The sequence below is a fragment of the Molothrus aeneus genome, chromosome 8 (assembly GCF_037042795.1).
Source record: "Molothrus aeneus isolate 106 chromosome 8, BPBGC_Maene_1.0, whole genome shotgun sequence".
Taxonomy (NCBI): Eukaryota; Metazoa; Chordata; class Aves; order Passeriformes; family Icteridae; genus Molothrus; species Molothrus aeneus.
Genome location: NC_089653.1, coordinates 21,791,935 through 21,815,828, shown reverse-complemented (window position 1 = coordinate 21,815,828; position 23,894 = coordinate 21,791,935). Strand labels below are relative to the sequence as shown.

General features: G+C 50.7%; 1 protein-coding gene across 1 annotated transcript in view; it reads right to left on the bottom strand.

The window, feature by feature from the left end:
- DNMBP (dynamin binding protein) overlaps positions 1-23,894 on the bottom strand; it is a 33,940-nt gene extending 10,046 nt beyond the window's left edge. The window contains exons 1-4 of the mRNA XM_066554890.1: positions 23,842-23,894; positions 15,362-15,540; positions 13,022-13,144; positions 10,512-12,449 (exon numbers count right to left, since the gene is read on the bottom strand). Of these exons, the coding sequence (XP_066410987.1) occupies positions 10,512-12,449; positions 13,022-13,144; positions 15,362-15,506 (2,206 nt within the window). The 5' untranslated portion in view covers positions 15,507-15,540; positions 23,842-23,894. The remainder of the gene's footprint in view (positions 1-10,511; positions 12,450-13,021; positions 13,145-15,361; positions 15,541-23,841) is intronic.

The window sequence follows — 23,894 nt, the reverse complement described above, 5'->3', positions numbered from 1 at the left end:
AACTGGCATCTCTGCTGCCCTGCCTTGAAATCTAGCCTGGGGAGAGGCAAAACAACCAGCTCCATGAAGGAGGATTCAGTGACACAACCAGCACTTCATTTAGTAGGCAATCGCTGGGAAGAAAACGCCTCACTAATTCCTACTGGCATGAGAGCCTGTCTGGGCTTCCAGCAGCTCCCAGTGATGAACTTTACCAACTCAAATGCAGCAGGAATCCACAAGGAGGGCCTCGGAGCAGATGCTGGGTTTAACTTATTTTGCTCTTTGCATTTCCACAGCATTTGCAAAGTTTCAGGAGCAGACTGGGCCCTGCTGTGCAAGGTCCTTCACAAATACCCACAGGGCTATCCCTAGACAGAGCACTGGGAGGCTGAACAGGATACGAGCAGAAAAACGTACAAGAGGGACACCTAAACACTAAGATTATACAGTCAGCAGGTCTTTGTGGCTCAGGGAGTTAATGAAGTAACAACAAATGAGTTATTTTAAAGAAGGTATGGCATTTGTCTTGCAGGAGAGCAAGCTCAAGTGGGAAGGCAGCCTGGAAGAAAGAGGAAGGTGTTAATTTGCAATGCAAACAGGTGTGTGAAACCCAGAGGGGGTGGGCGGTGAGATGATACTACTGCATGGGGTGGGCTGGGAAGAATCTTGAAAATTAAGACAAGCCAAAATCACAGCCAGAAATGACCCATGCAGCAGCATTTGGGAAGACAAATGGAAAAGATTACATTTCTTTGGTCGAAGAACAGGATTTTTTATTTAGCCCCAGGAAAAATGCCACCACGTTTAAGTTTTGTACAGGACACCTTGGGAGTTTACTGCATCACCAAACAACCCTGCTGTGCTCCCAGCCTTAGCCATAGCTAACTGCAGTGGCACCATGTGTTTGGCTCCAGCTCCCCTAAACAGAGCTGGGGATGCCCAGTGCTGCTGGCAAATGCAGCAGCTCCCCACGCTCCACCAAGCAAACCCCAGGCAAGTAAATCTAGGTCAGGCCCTTACAGAAAGTACCCTGTGGCAAGGATTCAACCCACACTTGTGAGATTGCCAGCTCCATGACACCCTTCTTTGGCAAGTCTCAAGTCCCTGCCTATGGAAGGGAAATTAAAACCTTCCCTGCACAGATTTTAAGCCCACAGTAGTTATCAGCTCAGCCTGGATGACCTGGCACAATGCTGGACATCAGTTCTACCCACTTACACTGTATCAGTATTTGCATGATTTTGAAAACTCATACAAATTAATTCTCTAGTCTTCTTGCTCTTTCTGAACATTTCAAGACTCCTTCAAAAACAAGGCTACGTTGCAGTTAAGGCTCCTCGAACTCTTGTTCTTAATCCCTAGTCCAGCATCCTCCTTCAGCAATTAACTCAAAAGTTGTTGAGTTTCCAAACACTTACAGCTCAAAATATTCAAACACAGAACTTATTTGGCTCTTATATCTGTATCTTGTAATATTTGGCTCTTATATCTGACCAATATGTATTACTTAGTGTTTGTTTCTGATGCATTTAAAAACTCTCACTTTTTGTATTTCATACTATCTCTGTTAATTGTCATGAATTTATTTTTTCTTGTTTGTCACACATCCTTGTATGTCTAATAGCAGCTTTCTCTAAATGAGGCTTTTTAAGCAGTTAACTAAACCCACCAATTTCACAGCTGTGGATTTTGGTCACCTAGTAAGTATTTTTAAAATACATCTCCATTTTTCTCCACAGATTTTTTTATTTAGGTGTTACCTTTCAATTTGATTCATCATGCCCATCAACTTTGGAGATGCTAAGACATACCCCACAGCTTGAATGGGCTTTGTTGGCCTGCAGGAATATGACTCGTATTTTTAACGAAGCCAACAAATTCCAATCCAGTGACAAATTCATTTTTACCCATGACACAGTTGCCAAATAGGCATTCAGAAATACATTTCCAAAAACAAAGTTCTCAATCACAATTTTCAGAGATTCTGTTCTCCTGTTTCTCCTCAGTTGATGGTCTGAGACAGCCTCTCAGGAGCACCTGCTTTTGAGCTTTGCTAGTACCCCTGCTGGACCCATGAGAGACCCAGCAGCAGCTCCTAACCCAGCCCTGGCAATGAGGTGTGAAGATGGAGCACACTCCCACCTCTGCCCTTCCTGGGGAGGCTGTGCTTTGCTATTGCAATCGCACTGCTCATCCTGCTCGTCTGAGAAATGCCACTGTCATCAACCTTCTTCCAATTAACGAAAACTTTGAATTGCCATTACGCAGCCTCCTAGTGGGAGCACACATGCAATTAGACACATCCCTGCCCTGCTCTGGGAGCAGAGCTGACCCACACAGAGCAGATCCAAGGGGATGCATGTCCCCCACGCTGCAGGGCTCACCCCAAGGTCTGCCTCGCCCCCCAGCTGCTGCTCCTCAGGGCTCACCTGGCAGCATCCCGCAGATGCTAGTGCTCCCTGGAGAGGGACGGACGTGCCGCCCATCAGCGCCCAGGACAATCCCAGCAATCTCCGGCAGAGCTGCTCCCAGCCGCCAGGCAAGCCCGGCCCCGGGCCCACGGCTCAGCACAGTCAAACAGTGACTCAGGACAAAACAAACCAGCTGCAAATATTTGAAGTATGTGGAGGCCAGGAGGGGAGGAGCCACTGCCGACCATGAGAGGGGGGGCGATGAAACTAGGGCAGGGAATAATTGATCTGAGCAAAAGGCTAAACTGGCTGCCAGGAGCAGGATCTGGCTGGGGTGAAAACTCTTACTCCAGACATTGGTAATACACCAGGGAGCTCAACAGGGGCAGAACGGGGATGCTTCTCCAGGGCCATTGGAGTGGCTTGGTATCCCAAACATGCCTCATGCAGAGCTTGGTTGGGATGTTTCTATGCTAGGTAAGACCACAACCATGGCCCCAAACAGCCTCTGGTTGCCCAGACAGCCCCGTGGCATTCAGTGTGAGCTGAGGATGATTCCAACCCTTGACACAGAAAAAAGTGAAGTAATATGATGGTGTAAAAGAGCTAAGCTGCTAAAACTGAGGCAGGGCATCAACAAAAGTGTGAGCAAAGCCACTGATGGACAAAAGAATGAAAGCTGAATTAAATCCTTCTTAAAAAGGATGTTTTAAATATACAATCCAAAAAACATTAAGAGAACCGTACTGATGAAAAGTCTGTCCTGCCTCTGTGCTTCAATAAAGACAGCAAATGCAAATATATAAATGAAAAAAGTAAGCTAGATAATAGATAATAGACACACCACAGAAAAATTAGAAAAGAAAGACACCAAGAAAAATCCATGGATGGTAGAACTCAGTTTTCATCTTTTAAATGAGGAAATAAAATGCTACTTTATAATGGACCTTTATTTCCATCCAGAACAAAGGAAATCCTACAATGACACAATCCCACAAGTAGGCAGAGAGAGAGTATATTTTTTGGCAAACCTGGCAAAAAGGTAGAATTATACAATAAATTTTCTGCTCATTTCTTTCTAAAAAGCAAAAAGAGGGAAAAAAACCCTCCAAAAAAAAACCAAACCCAAAAAACCCCCCACAAACAAACAAAAACCAAACCAAAACCCCACCTTTAAAATCCACTGCCAGTGGAGTGGAGATTATCCAGAAAAGAAGGCATTTCTAAAGAGGTTCTCCAGAGACTGGATTTAGTTAATCCCACATCACAGAGTAAATGGAAAATCACTGCTGTCATGTAGAGAAGTGAGGATCGATTAACAGGATCACAAATAAAGATGAGGCATATGAGTCACTGAGTGATCCAGGGTACCCTGAATAAGATGGAATTATTCAAACCAAGCAGGTTTAATGCAGACAAACACATTAATGGGAACAAGAAATGCAGCCACATGCAGGACTGTATTCTGGGCAGTAATTTTTTGGCTTGATCAGACAAAATTCAACAGGAATTCCCTGAATATTGCAGAGGACCACTGGGGTTTTGGACAAGGGCACAGGAGCATAGCAAGGTAAACTAGTGCTGACACCCACCCAGAATGCCTCACCTAGCTCTGAAGTCCACTGTTTTAAAAGAGTCTGAACTGAAAAATGAGTGAACATCAGGAAGAATAAACACTGAAAGGTCTTCCTGTGAGTCTTTGACAGGGGTATTTTAAGACTCCATTCACTACAAAGAATTGAAGACTGAAAAATGATTAAATTACAGTACCTGCCTGAGAAGAATATCCATCAACTAAAAAGCTCTAATTTAGGAGAAAAAGGTGGGGGTTCAGAGCTGAAATGCAACACATTAGCACGCAAAACCTTTAAGAATGATGGTGACTAAGCAGCAAAACTATGACAGGTGGGTTCTCCTGTGGATATGTCAGGCAGCCAGACATCTGAGTCTTATCCCAGAAGAGGTGCTCTAACCCTGCAGCTGTCACCCACTTACACTGTACAGAAATCTGTAAAAAGTGTGATAACCTTGCAAACAGAAAAGATCACCTCTACTGGCTTGGAAGTATTCAAGTCAGGCCAGATGGGGCCCTGGGCAACCTGATCTAGAGTGTGGCATCCCTGCCCATGGCAGGGGCATTGGAACTAGATGTCCCTCTAGTTCTCTTCCAATCCAAACCATTCTATGATCTCTACTGAGGCTTTAAATCCCAAATTCTGTTACTCAGTGGATGGAGGAGGAACCTGGCAGAGAAGTAAACAGCATTAGAAAAAGTGCCTGGAGCACACACTGAGGGAGAACCAGAGCTGACTTTTGCCTGCCCTCTGCACAGGAAGTGTCTGCCAAGCACAATGGGAGCTCTTATGGGGAGGTGCTGGTGGGATCTCCCACTGAGGCAGCTACAGCAGCAAAGCAGTACATGCCAAGGAGAGATGATCCAGCACTGTGCCCCAGCAGGGCAAGGAAAGGAAAGTAACTGACAATTGCAGCCAGAAAAAGGCCACAGGATGGAAAGACAGTGTTTGAAATACCTGAAGCTTACATCCCTCCTGTTCTGCTGTGAGACACTGGTGCAGATGATGAGAGCATCCTGCCCTGCACCTCTCACAGCTCCTCCCATGCCCCTGAGCCTGCCACAGTGGAGAAGAATCCTATAATCCTGAAGAGCATAGGCTTTCACTTGGCATCACAGTCTGTCCCTTCAACTCGAGCAAAAGCTGGAGAAGCAGCACTACTCCAGCCTCCTAAGGCTTTGTGGACCATTTCCCACCCCACTCTGTTCCTGGCCTCCTCCTGGCTCCCCTGCTGCCCTTTGGACATCTTGGCACCACAAAGCCTCTCCCTTTCCTCACCCTGGGGACGCAGCTGAGCAAAGTCCCACCCTTACAGGGTGGCCTGAGAGTGCAGAAATGCAGCCATTGGAGCCTGCTTAATCAAATATCTCCAGAGGACAGACTTCTTGCTAAGGCAGAGGTAGGCACTGCCTCCAGCTTTGCCATCACTTTGGCTGTTGCAGTTTTCCTCTTCATTTCAATCCCACTTCAAGAGAATTCACACACAGCTACATGAGACAGATGCTGGCAGAAAGGGCACAGGAACAAACAAGTTTTCAGACACTTGGAGGCCTGTCCATCAAGAAGGGCTCCTTCTGTCCCTCTGCCCAGACCCCAGCACCCTGCTTCCCCTCACCCCCCACCAATAGTCTTGCACCAACAAACCAAGCTGCACAAATCTGTCTGCAGCCGACTCTGACACAGCCATAGCATCAAGGGAATGATTTCACCCATGCCAAGACAGCCTAAGCCTTCCACTTTGGTAATTCTGCAGCTCCAGGGTGTTATTTGATGGGACTGGAGACCTGGAGATGGCTTGAGGACCCAGGACACAGGGCATGCAACTGTTGTAGCACAGGCAAGGGACCCCTGCAGTACTGAGAGGTGATGGTGCAAAAGGTTCCCATTGGTGACAGCCCCCCAACACGCAGGTGCCTGGGTATCCTGCCCAGGTGAATTATGCAACTCTGAGTACTTGCTCTCTGCATATGTCTGAGTGCTTCAACAGCTTCCTCTATTTCCTGTTTTGTGCTGCCTGCGAACAGCTGCCATACTCATGCTCAGGGTCAGGAATTGGTTCCTACAGAATCTATTAATGCTGGATTATAAAGAGACAGTGGGAGTAACCCCAGCATCTCTCCCTCTCCCTCATGAGGAACCTCCTCTGAGCCCTGAGAGAGCAGACAAACCAGGGACACAAGTTTTAGGGTGTACCAAAACCAGGAGCAACAGAAAGGACAGCCTTGAGTCTGTGTCACCTGTGCTTCCCTCCCACCTGGGCTTCCACAAAACCCCCTTGCAGAGGCTGCACGGAGGAGTGACAACCATGATGCTGTTTCACTAAGTCCCAGGGAGGAGCCTTCCTGAGAGAGGCTGGCTGTGCTGGCCACCCACGTGTACCAGACTCCCAGCACTGCCCTGCTGCCAGGGCAGGGTGAAGGCACACCCAAGGGAATTGCCCCCCATTTCCCTGTGTACCTGGGTTTTTCTTCCTGGTCTGCACAAACTCTGAGTGCCGCAGGGCACTGGGAGCCGTCCGTCTGTAGAAGCTGTTTCTCTGCAGCACAGAGCCCACCCTGTTTTCTTCCTCGGCCTCCTGCTCCCAGACCTGGCTCCAGTCGGGCCGGCCCGTGCGTACCCTCGAGTGCTCTGCTGCCCTGCTGCTGCTCTTGGCTGGCCTCCCAGGCCCTGGGGCTTCTCCTTCCAGCTCCCCACAGCTGTCGGAGTCAAGGACACATGTCTCGAACTGTGTGTAGCAGGTACCTGACCCTTGGTTCACACTACCATCTCCTGAGGACCTGACTGCAAATGCAGGAACTTCATAACCTCTGTCTGGACTGCTGTGGTCCATGACATGGCCTTTGGGCCTCCTGTGCTGTTCACTGTCTTCTTCATCTACTTGGTCCCTGACACCTACATGTGGCCTTTCCTGCTCTCTATATGCTCTAGGGCCTCCATCATCTCTATACCACTTTTCCCCTTCCCTATATACTTGATTGCCTCCATCCTCTCTATACTGCCTTCTCCTCTCCCTATACTGCCCAGAATCCCTCTCTTTCCTGTGCCTATAATGTCTTCCATGCTCACTGTAGTCCCTAGGATCTCTGTAGTCCTGATACCACCTTCCCCCCTCCCTACAGTCTCCAAGGCCTCTATCCTCTCCATACTGCCGTCCTCTCTCCCTATACTGCCCAGGTACTCTGTCCTCTCTGTTCCACCCTCCTCTTATCTCAGAACTGCAGTTTCTGTACTGAACACCCTCCCTCTCACACACCCTGTAGTTTCTGTCCTCTATATCCTGTCTTTTGCCTTCCCAAACATCGTCTGCTCTCCTGCAGTCCATGTACTGCATCTGTCCCTTCCAAAAACCTCTGCAGTCTCCATTCCTGCTCTGTTGGTCCACGGAGATGTCCCCCTGTGTCCTTGAACTGTCCCAGCCACTGTGTGCTCCTCGGCTGTCCGGGTATGGCCTCCTTGTTGCCCTGGGTCTGTCGCTGCAGCCGGCCAGGTCCCGTCTCCGTACAGCACAACAATCCTCATATTCCCAGCTGAGGAGCCGCGGTTCCTGTCTCGGATCCTCCATGCAGCGTCTCCTCTAAGGACAGGTGCACATAGTCCTGTGGGGTGCGGTGCAGGGGCTGGCTCCCCTCACCCTCTGCTCCCTGAGCCCAACCCCAGGCTGACGGTGCTTCTCCCTCTGCTCCAGCACTCCCGTCCCAAGTGAAACGCAGGTGCTGCTTCCTGAAACCAGCCAGCAAAGGCAGGGGCCCAATCGCTGGCAGCCCTGGCCTCCTCCACCTGCTGCCCAAAGTAATCAGTAACCAGCCCCGAGCGAGCGAGGAGGGGAGCCAGGCTGGGCGGGCCTGCACCGCCCAAACCGGCTCCGCGGCTTTGCCAAAACCTCTCCGCAGGCAGCTCTGAGGCAGGGAGGAGGAGGGCACTGGAGCATGCAGAGGCCCTGCCCCAAGACCAATGTCCTCAGGGAAGGGAAACAGAGCATGTGTAACACCACAGGAAGCCACAGAGCAGAGGTGGGATACCAGATCTTCTACTAGATCTTCTTTTTTCCTCCCCTGATGGCATGGAGCAAACAACGTGGTCTACAAGAGCTGGGCTCTGCTCCACACTTTGCTGGGGCAAACTGAGGCCTTCAGGCTGCCCCTGGCTCAACCCTGAGCCCATCCTCTTCCCAGCCCTCACCACAGTCACATGAAGCTCAGGAAAGGAGCTGCTCCCTGCAAGACAGACCAGTGCCTCCACAGTGCCATGCAGTCACAACTGCATGGTTCCCTGCTCCAGGGGGAACAGCTGGTCCACCCACTGACAGGAACAGGCTTGAAGGGATTACTTGGGTTATGGAGTCTGGTGCCAACACACCAAATAAGTCTCCAGGAGGCTAGAGAAATACGCACTCCAGTAATGCTTCTCACTGCAGGGCACTACATATTCCCAATTTTCCATGCCAAACACAGAGCTCCTATAAGAAACCAAGAGACATCCACAGCAAGCCCTTGACAGAGAGTGCGAGAGTCTGTGGATGTCATCCATGTCTCAGGTTCTTGCAACACTTGTTAGGAACGCAGAGCCCATGCCCTCAGCTGGTAGAAGACAAAAATAAAACCAATGGACTCTCCTACTCCAACTGCAGGAGAGCAAGTGCTAATCCTGCCCCAGCCTGGTGATCAGTAAAACCCCAGTGTGCTCAAAAGACACACCAAAAAAGCAACCTGATGATTTTAAACACTTACTGTAGAAAACCACGTATTTTCTACTCTTCCTTTGGCTTCCCAAAAGATACACTGAAGGGCTGGATTCCCCACTATCAATTATTTCTCCTGTAAGACGATGCCTGCCCTGCTTTGGTTGCTGGTCAAATCTTAGTGAGAGCTTTTCTGCCTCCAGTGTCTCCATGTTCCTAACAGTGGTAAGGCAGAGGTCATGCCTCAGGCATGCCACAAACACGTTTTGCTGAGTTGATGCAACACCAAATTACTGTTCTGCCTGCTGCACTAGAGATGGGCTCTCTGGCCACATTCACATGTGTCAGAAGGGACATGGCAGAGCTTCGGTAGAACACATCTTTATCACATGGCTAGAGAGGTCTCTTGAATGGGAGGAAAGTCCCCTAGGACTACTGAAAGGATACTAGCTTGAGGATGCCTCAGGATAGTGCATTAGTTCTTGCCTAAAACTTCTAGTTCCAGGAACCAACAGGTTCCACAGGATCAGTCCTCTACCAGGAAGCACAGGGACAGTAGGAGACACTTCCCAGCAAGATCCATCCCATCAGAAAATTTCCCTTGAGATTCAGCCTAGACTTCCCTCTTCCTACCTTCAAGTTATTTCATCTAGCTTCGAATCCTCTAGGCCTCCTTCCAAGCATCCCTTTTGCACACCACTGACATGAAGGCTGTTTGTCACCCTGTTTTCCTGGTGCAGCCATACCAGCCTTCATTGCCATGTGCTCTGCCTCTGACATGATCGTGCAGCAAATGCCTGGGCTCCCCAATGCTGACTAAGCAGTGGGAGGATGGAGGCAATGAAGTCAGAGTGAGTAACTCCCAGGCAGGAGCTGGCATTTCATTCCATCTCCCGCATGCAGTGCCCACATTTCCTGCACGCCGTGGGTTTCAGTAACAGAACTGCAGTGTCAGAGCTCCTGGGAGAAGCCTGGGAAGGAACTGTGGGAGAAGATGTATGTGATTCCATCTTTCCATTTGTCTACTGTAATATCAAGTGTAGCGTAATTAACAGCACTGATCTTTATGTGGCATGTTCAGGTTTCAGAGACCAAATGTGCTGATATAATCATGGGAAATTCCTCTTTTCTGAGTAATTTTTTTGGGGGTGCAAGAACAAAAGTCACATTTTCAGCTACAGATATACCACAATTGTAAGCTCTTTGCTGCTGTTACCAACAGAATAGTCCTATTTTCTTGTCCTGGACTTCATGGATGGCAGGAGCACAGGGGCAGATTTTACTTTTTGCCCAGTAATTCATCCCACTCCCAGGTCAGGTTCAGTCCCCTTCTGTCCACCCCTTCTCATATGAATAACAAATCCCCACAGGTCTGTATCAGCACCAGAGCACAAAGCACAAGAAACCCAGTGCCCTGACAGGTTGAGAGCAGTCACAGCACTGATGTCAACTCAAATCTCAACTGCAGAACCACCAGCAAAGCCACCCTGAAGTTGCTGCTCACTCCCCTACAGATAAGAGGGGATGAGGCAGGGAGGTTGGAACTGCAGCAGCAGTGGTTTTGCTTTCCATCACGGATATATGGGAGTAGATGAGATGAAAGCTCTGGATGTATGGTGGGGCTAGAAGAGATGGGAGAGTTGGAAGGAAAAGGGGATAGGGAAGATCAGGGCAAAGGGATATCCAGAGAAACACACAGTGATTCTCCAAGGCAAAATCACGATGATATATCCTACAACAGTACTTACAAAATGATCAAAATCAAGAAATAAAGGGTATAAAAGACTGCCTTCAACAGTGTCTGTAAAACAGCAGAGGCACCTGTTCTCCTGAAGTATTCCCCCTCCCACACTGTTGTAGACTCACCTCTCAACTCCTGCAGCTCCATGCTGAGGCTCTCAATGTTGGAGTCACAGAAATCAAGGTTTTCCATGGTCTCTGCTCTCACCAACTCATCCTGCTGCTCCTCCAGCATCAGGCTTAGCTCAGCACGGGTCTTGCTGTACGCCTCCAGATCTCTCTCCACCTCTCCAATTCTAGTCAGCAGGATGGAGCTGGAGGAGGCTGATCCTGCCTGTGTCAAGTCCTCACATCCCTCCTCCACCCGCTGCTCTGGGGTGCTGGGCTGAGGCTGTGCAGGGGCCACGTGTTTCCGCTGGTTGCTGGATGGAGGCCGGGGCGCAGGCCGGGAGGGTCTGACCGAGAAGGACAGAGCCCTGCCTTTGGGCACCCGGCCACCCTGCACCTGCACGGCGGCTGTGGCCAGGCTGCTGGGCCGAGGAGGGGGTGGCCTCAGGGCCCTTCTCCTCTCTGCCTGCCTGGAGTGGGACACAGATTCAGGAGACCCACGGACAATGTCCTTCTCAGAGCTGTAGTCCAAGATGGAGAAGTGACGGGAGACCTTGTCCTGCTCCACACCAGTACCTGACAGGCTCTTCTCAAACTGGGCCAGCTGCTCCGTCAGTTTGGAGTCCAGGTCCGTGCAGCTATCCCCCTGCACTGCAAGAGGGCAGCACTCCCCCCAGCTCCCAGCCCTTGTGTCCAGGCTCACCTGGGCAGTTCCTAAGCTGGGACAGGGCTTGGACTTCTCCAGTTTACTGTCCATCCAATTGTCCAGGTCCTCGGTCCTGCTCTGGCTCTCCTGGGGCTCAGATGCTGCCCAGCTATTAGCGGATGAAATTGCTTGGCTCCTGCAAGGATTCTGGGGGAAGTGGGGCGCCTGCAAGGGCACAGTGGGGCTGTCTCCATCATGCTTAGGGAGGGAGTGAGTTTCTGAGTTTCCTGAGGTGGCTGAAATAGTCCCCCCAGGCTCCAGCTCACCTGCTTGGCCAGGCCTGTTGCCCTGTGGGGGAGGCAGCTGAGCAGAGGGGTGAATGCCATTGACTGACTTGGTGTGGTTAGTGGGCACCGAGCCCACTGTGCCTTCAGGATGCAGCTCCTGCTGTCCTGTGCTGGGAAAGGCCTGGTGCTGTCTCAAGTCAGTGCCAAGAGGACCCTCTGACCTCCCTGCCTTCTGAGACAAAATGGTGGCAGGCTCAGGATATGCAGCCAAGCCATCCTCCTTTTCCCTGCTATCTTCCTGGGGCAAAGGAGTTTCAGAGTAAGTGATTTCTGGATCTTGATGGATGTTCAATCCACAACTGCCTCCACCTTGCAGATCCCCAGCACTCACCATTTCCATGCAAGCATCAGAGGCTTCCAGCCTCACAAATCTGTGTGGAAAGATGCCACGTTTTCCTCTCAGCTCCCCCTCCAGCCAGCCATCCTCCAGAATGCCTACAATCCGAATCCTGTCACCCACATCAAAATCCAGTTCCTTGGACTCCAGGGCTTGGAATTGATAGAGGGCAACACCATAAGTACTCCCTGGCTCCTTGTCATCTTTGTGGGGCATCTCTACTGTCCCATTGGTGTCACAAGTCCCCGTGGGCTCTGGGTCCACTGAGGTTCCTGGTGCTCGCAGAGGAGTAAGCAGTTCCACAAAACCCTCTGGGAAGATGCCCCTGCAGCCTCTGAGCTCACCCTCAAACCAGCCAGGCTCTGGGACACCAATGATGTTGATCACATCCCCTTCCCTGAAGTCCAGTTCCTCCTCCAGCTGAGCAGACAGGTCCATCAGGGCCTGGGCTTGGCCCAAGGAGTAGGCAGGCACCTCCAGGAGAGGGCTCTGGGACAGCTGACGTCTCCGAACTGAAAGGCACAGCTCCCTCACACATGATGAGGGGAAAAAGCCCTTGGAACCCCAGCTGCTTCGGCCCTGGAGCCAGCTGGAGGCCAGGGACCCCCCCAGGATCACCAAGTCTCCTGCAGAGAATGAGACACAACAGTTCAAAACTGCTCTCATTATTGCTTCCCACCTCTTATTCCTGCCTCCCCGTTTCCCTCCTGGCTGTGGGTGAGGACTGGCCCTCTGTTATAGCACAGTGCATGCTGGGGATGCACACAAGCACAGGATGGGATTAAGGCATGAAGTATCAGCAGCCTCTTGGGGATGGGATTAAGACATGAAGTATCAGCAGCCTCTCAGATACACAGCTTGGCTGCAAAGCCATGCAGGTGCATTGAGGCTTTCATTCTCCCCCAAATGCAAGTCTAAGATTTGGAGATTACAGGTCAGTTAAAAGGCAATTGTAAATTTACTATGATCAGGTGATGCCAATTTTTGGAGTTTCATGAGTAATGACAGAGAAACTTGTATCCAAGTGGCAGAAGCCTAGAGGACCATGGTGGATTTGACATGATCCATGTCATGAGGAATTAGGAGATTCACCTCTTTGTTCTATCACTCTAGGCAGGATGCTGTGACTAGGCTCATCCATCCAGAAGGACAGGTGAGGCTTTTGAGGTGCAAAGCAAAGGAAGGGAATGGAGATTACCTCTCTGCAATGACAAGCTCCCTGGCTCTTGAGATGTGAAGTCATTGGTACAAACAAACAGTTTTTCTCCCTGCTTCAAAGGGGGAATATCCACAGGTTCAACAAAGCTGCTAGGAAACTGCCCTAAAAGGAGAAAGAGTTGTCAGCAATGAGTCTTTCCTGTGATCCACCACCATTTCCACCCTCCTTCCAGTTTTTGGGATCTATTCATCTCTGGCTAAAGGAAAATACCCAGTTACCCTGGGTGCTTCAATAGCCTGGTGGAAGAAGAACGAGTTTGGGACCCAGGAATTCCTGGGGTTTTTAGTACTTAAGAGCTAACAGAGAACAAAAAGCTTTGAGCCCTTGGCTCACTCAGGCAACCACAGGCTGTGTGCATTACTGGGACTGTGCCATCAGCATGGAGCTTCCAGGAACAGACATCCTGGGTTTTCTCTGCCCTTGCTGCTTCCTTCCCAACTCAGACCCATGGTGAGGACTAAGGGATCCAGCAGTGCTGGATCATGGGAGCAGTGTCTTTTGACTGGGCAAATCCACTTGGTGCTCCTTCCCCCAGAGGGCTTGGCCCCTGTGCAGCCTCAGCACAGAATTCAGGCTGCCACCCTGAATGGGATGGCCACACCTGTGAGTCACAGGCTTTGTCACAGCTTCAGCACTGCTGGGACTCCAGGGACCTTCCCTACTGTCATTCTGAGGATCTGTTTCACCATGGCACATTTCTTGGCCACCAGATGATACCCATCAGATACTAATTTCAGTCCTGAGAGCACATGACATGGCAGAGTCCACTGCAAAGGCCACAAAAAATGTCTTATATAATTTGAGGCAAGGGGATATGATGAAGTATGGGCTAGTACCACACTCAGCATTGCCTCTGGGTGACCAAGGATTTTCTAATAAAACCTGGAAACACCATATCCTAGACACCCAGAGCTTTACACTGTGATTAGGCAACTTGACACTTGCTATTCTCTGCTGCTTCCTTCACAGTTTTAACCAACTCTCTTTTTCCTTATCTTAGTTTCCTGCTTTGTACATGGAAACAACATAATGCCGTAAGAAAGGAATCACTGTACATGGAGTTATAGTAATTATTCTACAGAGTAATGACTACTAGGCTGCAACATTTCCACAGCTTCTATTCCAAAGTGCTTTTTCAATTCCCTATAACTTTAACTTAGAAAGCTGGGCAGAAAACTACAACAGCTGTTCCAAGGAAAAGCACAAATGCAATTGGGTTTTGAGTTAAAGGTCATTAAAAACATTCCATTTGACTTCAGCATGTTTCTTATCTTTGAGCTATGGCACACATCTGTTTGTTATTCCTTAATAGCTTCATCTTCTATATAACAACCTGACCAGTTATGCTGGGAGACAAAACTGTTGAAAACTGCACACGTAATCCTTGCCCAGTGACTTCAGCAGCAGCAACAGGATCAGGCACACGCTCATTCAATGCCCCTTATCAGTCACATGGAGCACAGGAGGGAAGTGCTCCTGTCCACCTTTGTTTCAGACAGTACACAGCTTGTGGCTGTCAGGAGAGACCAGACTGCCGCTACAATAGCAGCCCCGTCTCTACAGCCAGGGATGAAATCAGTCCCACCCTCTGCTGAAGACAGAGGCGGGCTTATGCTTTGAAGTGGCCTGGCTTTCATCTCCCCAAAGCTCACACATCTTCTTAACATCAGGATTAAGATGAGAAAGAGCTGCCTAAACAGAGACTATGAGACTCTTAGTGTTTCACTAAGAGCATTCTGCTGCTTCAGAGGCTTCTCACACCCCCCTAAAAGTTTAAGATACTTGCACACCATTCCAGGCACCTAGATATTGATGGCAATTTGTGCAGGAAGATGCTTTGAAACAGAAAGGAGGAAATGGGGCTGAGTCAGAGGGCTTGGGGGGGACACATGGTCACTGTTGTTCTATCTCCACTGACAAGGTCACTTGGACTGGTTTCCAGAGTGGATGCATTTCCACTCCGAGTGCATCTGTTTCCTTTCTCCCCTTCCACTGCCACAGCAGGTCAGCACATAAGCTAGCCAGGAAATGGGCAGTCTCTCCACAGAGACTGGAACAACCAGTATTGTGAAGCTCCTATCTCCTCAAGAACTGACTCTCCACTGACCTTTCTCAAAAAACAACACAAAACTTGTCTGAATAGTTGACACAAAGCTGGCAGGAGACCAGCGGCAACTCGCACTCTCAGTCCCAATCAAAGCCCATGAAAGATTTAGTAAATCAAATCAGGTCTTTCCCCACCAAGGGAAGACATGCTCATGGAGTGCACATTTAACTGGCACTTGGACAGACCCAGGTGCAAGCATTTCCAGCTCTTACCTGTGACACCTTCCTTCTTGCCAAGGAGCCAGAACTCGTCCACCACAGCCAACACCTCGATGACATCTCCCACGAAGAGGGGCAGCTCCTCAGAGACGCTGGGACAGAAATCAAAGACTGCCCGCACCACAGAGCCAGCCTCCATTGTGCAGGGTCTGAAGGCAGGTCAGTGCCTAAGGCTGAGACAGTGAGAAATTTGTCAGCACCCAGAAACACCTGAAATTATCAGAGATAAGCCCAGGAAGTAAAGCCCTTCCTGAGCACGGAGGCATATGTGGGGAGATCCTGTCCTGAGCTCCCTGCCAACCCTTGGTCACCTGCCACAGGAGCCAAGGGGCTGCAGCAATGCAGCCCCCATGGTCTAACCTGCCTTGTCCCACTCCTGTGGCTATCTCTGTAGGAGCATGTGTTTGTGTTGCAAGAGGGGGGACAAGCAGCAAGAAATTTGGAAGTGAATTCCCGTCAGGAAGGAAGCAGGAGGAGGGGAGGAAGCTCAGCATTTCCCTGACATGTGGGGCACAGCTCAGCCTGCAGGGCCTGGTGGGCAGCCAGCACCACCCAGCTCTACGTCCCACCACACATTCTCTGGCAGGACGGGCACAGGAATCCCCCTCCCCATGCCACCACTCAGGGCCACAGGAACTGCATGCTGAACCAGCACCACAATTCTGGCCCAGCAAGAGAAGAGGCACAAAGTCCACTCAGGCAAGCTCATACCACCATCACCCTCATTCTCAGACCTGACTGGAAATATCTTTTCTGCCTTCTAGGTACCTGGCTCAGACATTCCCTGGGTGGCCCCACCATGGCTTTAGGCAGAAGTCAGACTGAGATGAGGGTACAGACCCCATTCAAGGTTCTGGGAGCCAAGGCTAAAATTCCTCCTGGCAGGAGATTTGAAAGCAGGCAAAGACCTCCTTGTCAAGGGCTATGTCCTGGATTCCCCCTTACTCTGGAAGTGGCTGTTGAGGACACTCTTCTGTATAATTTCTGCTTTTCAGCCTCACTGTCAAAGAAATACAGCGCACCAAGGCAGGAGCAGTCCTGCAGCTAAAGCTGCTCCTTTGCCTCCTCCCAAATTCCTCAGGATGGGAACAGAAAGGTTCATCCATCCAAAGCAACCAGAATTCCTCACCTTCACCTCAGACCAGTGAGTTTGCTTTCACTTTCAGACCCACTGCAAATCCAGGCACAGGACAGCGCTGCCAACACCTCTCCGTGGTGCTTTCAGAGCCCTGCCCTCTGCGACGCCGGGACATCGGCGTCCTCCCCACCAGCGCCCTTGGCACGGGCTGCCCTCCTCCCACATCACCACCAGCCCCGTTGTGTCCGTTTGGACACACCTGCCCTGCCGTGGGACACGTTCTCCTCCCTCCCCAGAGCGGCTCCAAGCGCACTGGGAGCAGTCCCGCTCCAAGCCGCTGACACCCGTCCCATGTCAGCACAGCTTGTCAACCCCCTGCCCAGCCAAGGGCAGAAAGAGAGCAGTGACAACTCAACAAAACACAAACACACGGCCCCAAGGGCAGCCTTTCCCTGTACAGCCACACACAGCCCACCTGAGCCCCGGAGAGTCAGGAAGAGGGGAAGCTAACACAGGCAGGAGAAAAATGTCCCTGCTAATGAGGCGCAGCCAACTTCCATTGAGAGTGCCAGTGGGGGATCCAGGCAGGGAAAGGCTTTCTGCTGACGGGACCGTTCTGTTTATCCAGTCCGACTCACCTCCTGGGAACAAAGCGGGTTTGTACTCAGCAGGAACAGCTTCCTCATCACGTCTCTCCCCGCCCCCAGCCATTCCTCTGCTGCAGCCAGCACGCTGCGCCCCTGGCCACCCTCACCTCTGCCATCCTGTCTGCCTGTCACTCCTATTGCTCTCCACTGCCTTCCCCATCGCACGTGGGCTCCTTGGGACACAGGCTGTCCCTTTGTCACCAGCTTTGTGCTGGCTGTACAAACAAAGAGCCCAATATCCAGCAGCAGACAGCACTCTGCCACCAAAAAGAGATGAATGGACTGGAGTGAATCAGGAGCACAAAGAGCTGTAGTTCAGGATAGCAGAAACCCACTGAGGCAGAAGGAGTAACAGTATTAAAAACATGACCATGTGGAGCAAGGAAAAAGATGGAAGAGCTATCAATTAGCTTAAAAATGCCAAAGACAAGTAAGGATCCTTCTGCTGTTTGAGGTGGGATGCCTGGGGCGTGCTGCTGCATGTTCTCATGGGAAGAGGAGCAGCAGCAACAGGCACAGCAGCAGCAGCCCCTTGCAGGCACCCAGGCTGCCCTCCACCCCCAGACAGGCTGCCAGCTGAGCTCAGGCCCCCAGGAATCCTTGCCATACTCTGAATATTCAAATTCACAGCAGCACTGGACAAAGAGGGAAAAACCTATTGCAGGCATAATTGCTGCCTTGGGGTAGTTTCTCCAGGAGCACATGATAGTACAGTGAGATTTCTTGTATGTCTTCTGTCAAAAGGGTAATGTAAGAATGGGCAGAGGTATGCAAAGATTACAGTAAGTGTGCTGCAGACCCAAACCTGGCTTTGCAACAGTAACTGGTGCTGAGAATACAGCCCTGCCACTGATCCCACCCATGAGAACAGGAGTGTCACTTCCTTTACCACACCTGCAGCTCTGGAGACTCATCATTAAAATGTGCAAGATTTTCCAATGAGATGAAGATAGAGAGGGACAGGCAGGACTGCAATAGTTCCAGCATGTATATTAATTACAGTCATAATAAACCACTAACCTATTCACGTCCAAAGCATTCCCTGAGAGGCAACTTGTAAGAAAGCGTGAAGCAACTTTCTAAACTGCCAAAAAAAGAATCCCAACAGGCTCATGTTCCCTCAGCAGTACCAAGAAGAGCAAGATCACTCCCTGACTCCACTGGAGTATAGACAGCACGCTCCTGTATTTGCAAGTAGTGAATCAGTCTTGTGGAGCTTGCTTGCCCCATAACATGACTTGAACACAAAATATTACATTTTCCAGGGCCTTGGCCTTGTCTTACTCCCTGTAGTGCTGCCTGCCAAAATTTTCTACAAACCCCCACCTAGAGAAGGAAGCCTCCCAGCATATTCCAGACTGGAAACTTACTGAGTCCAACTCTTCAGGCTTAATAGTAGATCCGACCTTCTTCCAGATCCACCCTAGAAAACAAGCATTCAGCAACAGCTCACGCAGAGGCTCCAGAAGGAAAAGCAGACTGCAGGGAGAGCAGGGCTCTGCCTGTGATCCCCTCTGAGTCACAGCTCCTGACAGCTGGCCAAGCACCTCTCACCTCAAGGATGGGTGATCCTTGCCTGCCAGAGGGAAGGAGGGAGAGCTGTGCCACAACTGAGCAAACTCTGGGATTTCAGGCTGGGGGAGCTCAGCACTGTGGATCTCAGGGCTCCGGCCCCCGCCCAGCAGCAGAGCTGCATCCAAAGAGAGCCTCACTGTGCAAGTATGAAGCTGTGGCGCAGCAGGAACTCGCCCTGCTGAGAACACACAGGCTCTGTCTCGCTGCCTGATCCTGCACAAACCAGGTAACGTGTTCCTGGCGCCTGACCACAGCCTGCCTGCTGCCGAGCTCTGGGCCTGACACAACAGCATTGTGCAGCAAGGCAGAGAGTGGATTCCCAGGGCGTTAATCACTCCCCCCAGTCTGCATGCATGCATGCTCAGCACACACTAACATTACCTTCATGGAAGAGTGCTTATCCCATTTTGCTATTAGCTCTGGAGTGTGTCTGGTCCAGCGTGGGCTGATGGAAGCAGGGACCAGAATGAAATGATGGCTATTAACTCTGTTACAATATTGTTTTGAGATCTTCAGCACAGACTGGGTCAGCCAAGAAATGGCATTTGCACACAGACTGACAACTTCTTCTATCCCTGCTCTTGCAGCTGAAATTGTGCAGGGTAAGAAATCCCAAATAACGGACTCACCAGCATCAAATGTAATCGTCAGGCACTTGCTAGAAGTACCATCACTTAGACGGAGGCAGGACTACAAAAGATGCTGAAGCAAGGATTTTAAGAGATAAGGCAGAAATGTGAAGAGGCCATTTAGGCTGATTACAAGAAGTATTAACAGCCCCAGTAAAAAGGGAGACCCAAAGGGTTTGAGGGCAGCTAATCCACTCCTATCCCAAAGCACTGCTCAGACTATGAGATAAAAAACAGTAACGGGGGGATGCCACAAATTAAGCAGCAAGGAAACCAAACTTAACAGGTGCTATTGCCACTTGTTTCTCCACTAAATAATACATTCCAGCTTCTCACTCAAGAAGCAGCACTGTTAGAACTGACTATGCAGAGTATGACTTCATTGTAACTGAAAAACTAACATTTCACCAAGCAGACCAAAATATGCCATGTGGGCATCCACAGGCATGAAGGATTTGCACAACAGGGACAAGTGGATTCTTGTCCAGTGGGTCTCTCAATCTCTGTAAGAACTTTAGAACCTGCATGAGCAGTAGACCAGGAATGGTCATATTCCCAGAAATGTACAAAGACAAGTTTGTCACAAATTATTAGAGAAATTAATATTAAAAACATTAAACAAATGCTGTCGATGATCTTAAAAATTGAAAAACACCTTGCATTTCACCTAGGTCTTTTTGTACCCCCTTCCACTCATTGTAGCTCAGTGTCTGTTCACTGAAAACACAATCCACCCCCAGTGACAGAGACACCCCTCAGTTCAGTGCATCCTTCAGCTGCTGGAGGACTGGCAAGAGATCTGCTGCAGCTCTTGCTGTACTGTAGGCTGCAGGATTAGTACCCAGCACACAGTGGGAGGAACCAGCAGTTATGCTTGGCTTCTCACACCACTGTGTCAAGAACAGAAGCTTACTAACTACATACTAAACATTTCTACCTTTTTTCTCTGTTCCTCCTTGTGTTCTCCAAATCTGGACAGCCCTCCTTCCCTGCTCCATACCCCAGTGCATCTGCACAGCCTGCACTGTCCTCATTCACACTTCTAGGAGAGGACATTACCTGCAGAGTAGCATGCCCTGACTACTCCCACCAGCCTTCAGAGCTGAGGCCACCCACACTCCCTCTCCCTGCTCAGAGCAGAACATGTTGCTCTGTAAAGCTCCCTGAGGTCCCTGCTCGCCTGCACATTCCTGGGTGGAATAAACAATACCCCGTTGAGCCAGGCTGCCTGGGCCCCAGCTGGAGATGGTGCCAATGCAGGGACTTTGGCTCCAGCAAATGCTGAGCTGATCCTGTGAATCCCAACAGAATGGATAACGCAGCAAGCAGGGAAAACCCCCAACTGATGGTGCTGAGGAGAGGAGCTTTCTCCCACCAGGGAAGGCTGATCACTGCAGCTTCTTGATAGGACATGCTGCTTGTCTCAGCAGATCCCAGAGTCCCCCAGCTGAGCTTCACAAAGCGGGAAACATGAGAACTCTTCTGCACTCCACCTCCTAACGCCACATAGCTCCCAGGAGGAAGAGGAATCTTCTCACTCTAAAAAGAAATAGCTTCTTTTGCTTTGTCTGTGACCTGATATATCAAAAATCATGGATTACGAATACATTTTTGGTTGGATCACTGACCTCCAAAGAACCAGGACTATCAAGTAAAGGGCTGCTTAAGCAAGCTCCGGCCTCCCACCACACCTGTGTGGCACAGGAGCTCTGCAGTATACCAAACAAGTCATTCAAACCACTACTTCTCTCCAGCTGGGCTCTGGCTGTCAGTGTTCTTACCTGCTCCGTTGCAGGACGTGTCTGAGGACAGGCCGGTGGTATTTGTGTGGGTCAAGAGTGGCGTGGCAAGGAAGCAAGAGGAGCTCGTGCTGAGCCAGATGGCAAGCAAATGACAATTATCTGGAAACTAGAGCACAGCATCAATTTTTAATGCAAAGCAGAACACCTTGCCACAACATATGAGCAAGATGACTGTGATGGATATTTAATCTCTGGCAGTGGGTTGCCAAGCATGCAAAGGCCAGAACACCAGCTTGGGGACCAGAGTTTCCCAAATTCTGTATGCTGCGGCAGCACACACCTTACAGACTGTGTTACAAAGTCCTGTCTTCTCCCACCCCAAGGTACATGGTTGTGTCTTTTCCCAGTTTTGCAGACTGGCTAAAATTATACAACTTAGAATAAGGAACAGACAAAACCCCAAGAGCAGAATCACCATTGATATGCAGTATCTGTGGCTGGGCTACAGGTGGTAAGTAGCATACAATTACAAAATTAGTCATTACACCTTGAGTACATATTCAAAACAAGTTGAACTGGGACTACAAGGACATTCCTTAACCAGTACTGTAGCACTTGATTTTGCACCCTGAACAATATTCTTCAAAATAACTTTTGGACAGAAACCCAGTATGATTCTTTGGCTGCTGGGTGGGGAGTCCAGAAATCTGGAAATTACTTGTAATTTTGACTTGGAAACTCTGTTCTTTGCTCGCCACGATTCCTGTTCTGTACTGTATCTGCAAAGAACCTCAATCCTCAGCAGGTACTCTGCTGCTACCTGGACCTTTTCCTTTCAGAGTCCCTGGGTGCTCCTGAGAAGGAAGCAATAAATTTCATCTCCCCACAGAAAAGTTCTAAAAATAAGACAAAGTAAAAACTGTGTCATTCAGAAGTGGGGTTGAGTAATGTGATTAGAAATATATTTCTGCTAGAGGTTGAAGGGAAATTATCAGTTAAGGCAGTGAAGTGCTGAGGTAAGCACAAGTCAGGCTGTCCCACCTAAGGTTACATCACCACTGTCACAAAGTCCGTCTGAGGTCACCTACTGCAGGGACACCTCATCTGCACTCAGAACCCCAAGAGGTCACACAGCCATGGTTCCCATGACAGCTGGCAGAGGTGGTGCCCTGTAAAGCTCTAAAAATCACTCCTTTCCTCTGCCCCTACTGCTCAGCTCCTGCCATCCCATTATCAACAGTGCTTTAAAACTGTTGTATGTTCAAGCTAGTTTTTAATGTCACTGCTAAATTCTAAGCAGAGCAGCTGGAGAGACAACTGAAACCTTTGGCCCTGAGAGAAGAGAGGATCTCACGAACGGAAAGTGGAGGCCAGCTCAGAGACGTGGGCACTCTCGGCGCTATGGAGGCCTCACACATAAGCAGGACGCATTTAGACACTGCCCAGCACGACTCACAGCCAGAGTGAGTCAAGATGAGGGGGATGAGAGTGACGTCTTGTAGCACGGTACTGAGGCTGTATTTGGCAAAGTATCTGCAAAACTGAAAATTCTGTATCTATGAACTCTTTCAGATGAAGAAATAAAATCTCAGTGGAAGCAGAGGCAAGGGGAAAGAAAGCCTTTCTTCTTTCAGAAGAAACTGAAAGTTGTGGAATCATGAAAAACATCAACGCAGACGTTTATGCGTATGACACAACTGCAGGCTTCCTAGGTACTACAGAAAGAATGAAAGGCCAGAAGTAGAGAGAGAATTTCAAACAGCAGGAACAGCAGCAGAGATGTTTGAACCCAAAGGTCAGATTACATCAAGGAGAGGATCGGCTGAGGTACCACTTAAGGTCAGCAAAGGGACAGCGGAGGAGCAGCAGCTGCCTCTCAGACTATTCTGAGGGTGACCCAAGCCTACATCCCTTGACGGCCACTGGAGGAGACACCTCCAGTGTCAAGGCAATGGGGCCAGGCTGCCAGTGTTGCAAGAGGGATTTGTGTTTGCAAGAGTGAAAACAAACAGGGAATTCTTTTAAGTTTCTCTTTTCAGGCTGCCTTGAACCGAATGAATGCCCTTGGAGGAGCAGCCGGGAAAGGCACAGTGCTGCAGCCTTGAGCTTCTGCTCTCTGTGTACAACCACTTGTGCCACCCTCACGGGTGCAAAAACTCCAGACTCCCGCTGCCAAACCACTGTGGGACAGCCACATAATTTCTAAAGGGCCAGGTGCTCTCCTGCAACAAGCTATCCAGGCAACACCAGCCACCACCAGCTGCCTGCCTGCCTGGGGGTGACCACCCGGTTTGGCACTGCCTGAACAGACACGGCTTGAGAGACCACAATCACAAAGTGCAATGTGGGGAGCAGACGGGCGGCTCCCGCGGTATCGCACAGCTGCTCCACGCTGCCCAGGTGCGTGGAAGTGCTCCCAGAGCAGGGCGTGCAGTGGGACGGGGCACAGCGAGCACCCAGCTGGGCACGCAGGGCTGGAGGGCCACACGCTGCCCTGGCGCGGCTGGCACGAGGGGAGCGCACCCACCCGAGCTCGCAGCACCCCAGCCCGGGGCAGCCGCCGCCGGCCAGCGCGGCCCAGGGCAGCCCCGGCACAGGCAGCCCCCGTGCCCGCGGCCAGCGGGGCCCGGTGCGGAGGGCGGGAGGCGACGGCGGGCCGGGGGCAGGGCCGCGCCGGGGCCCGGCGGAGGCGCAGGCCGGGGGCGGCCGCGGGATGGGGGGAGGCCGGCGGGGCAGCGGCCAAGCCGGGCAGCGGCAGGCGGGGAGCGCCCGACTCCTCTCGGCCGCTCCGGCGGGTCCCTACCTTCTCCCGGCCCGCTCCGGGCGCTGCGGCCGCTCCGGCCCTGGGGGTCCCGC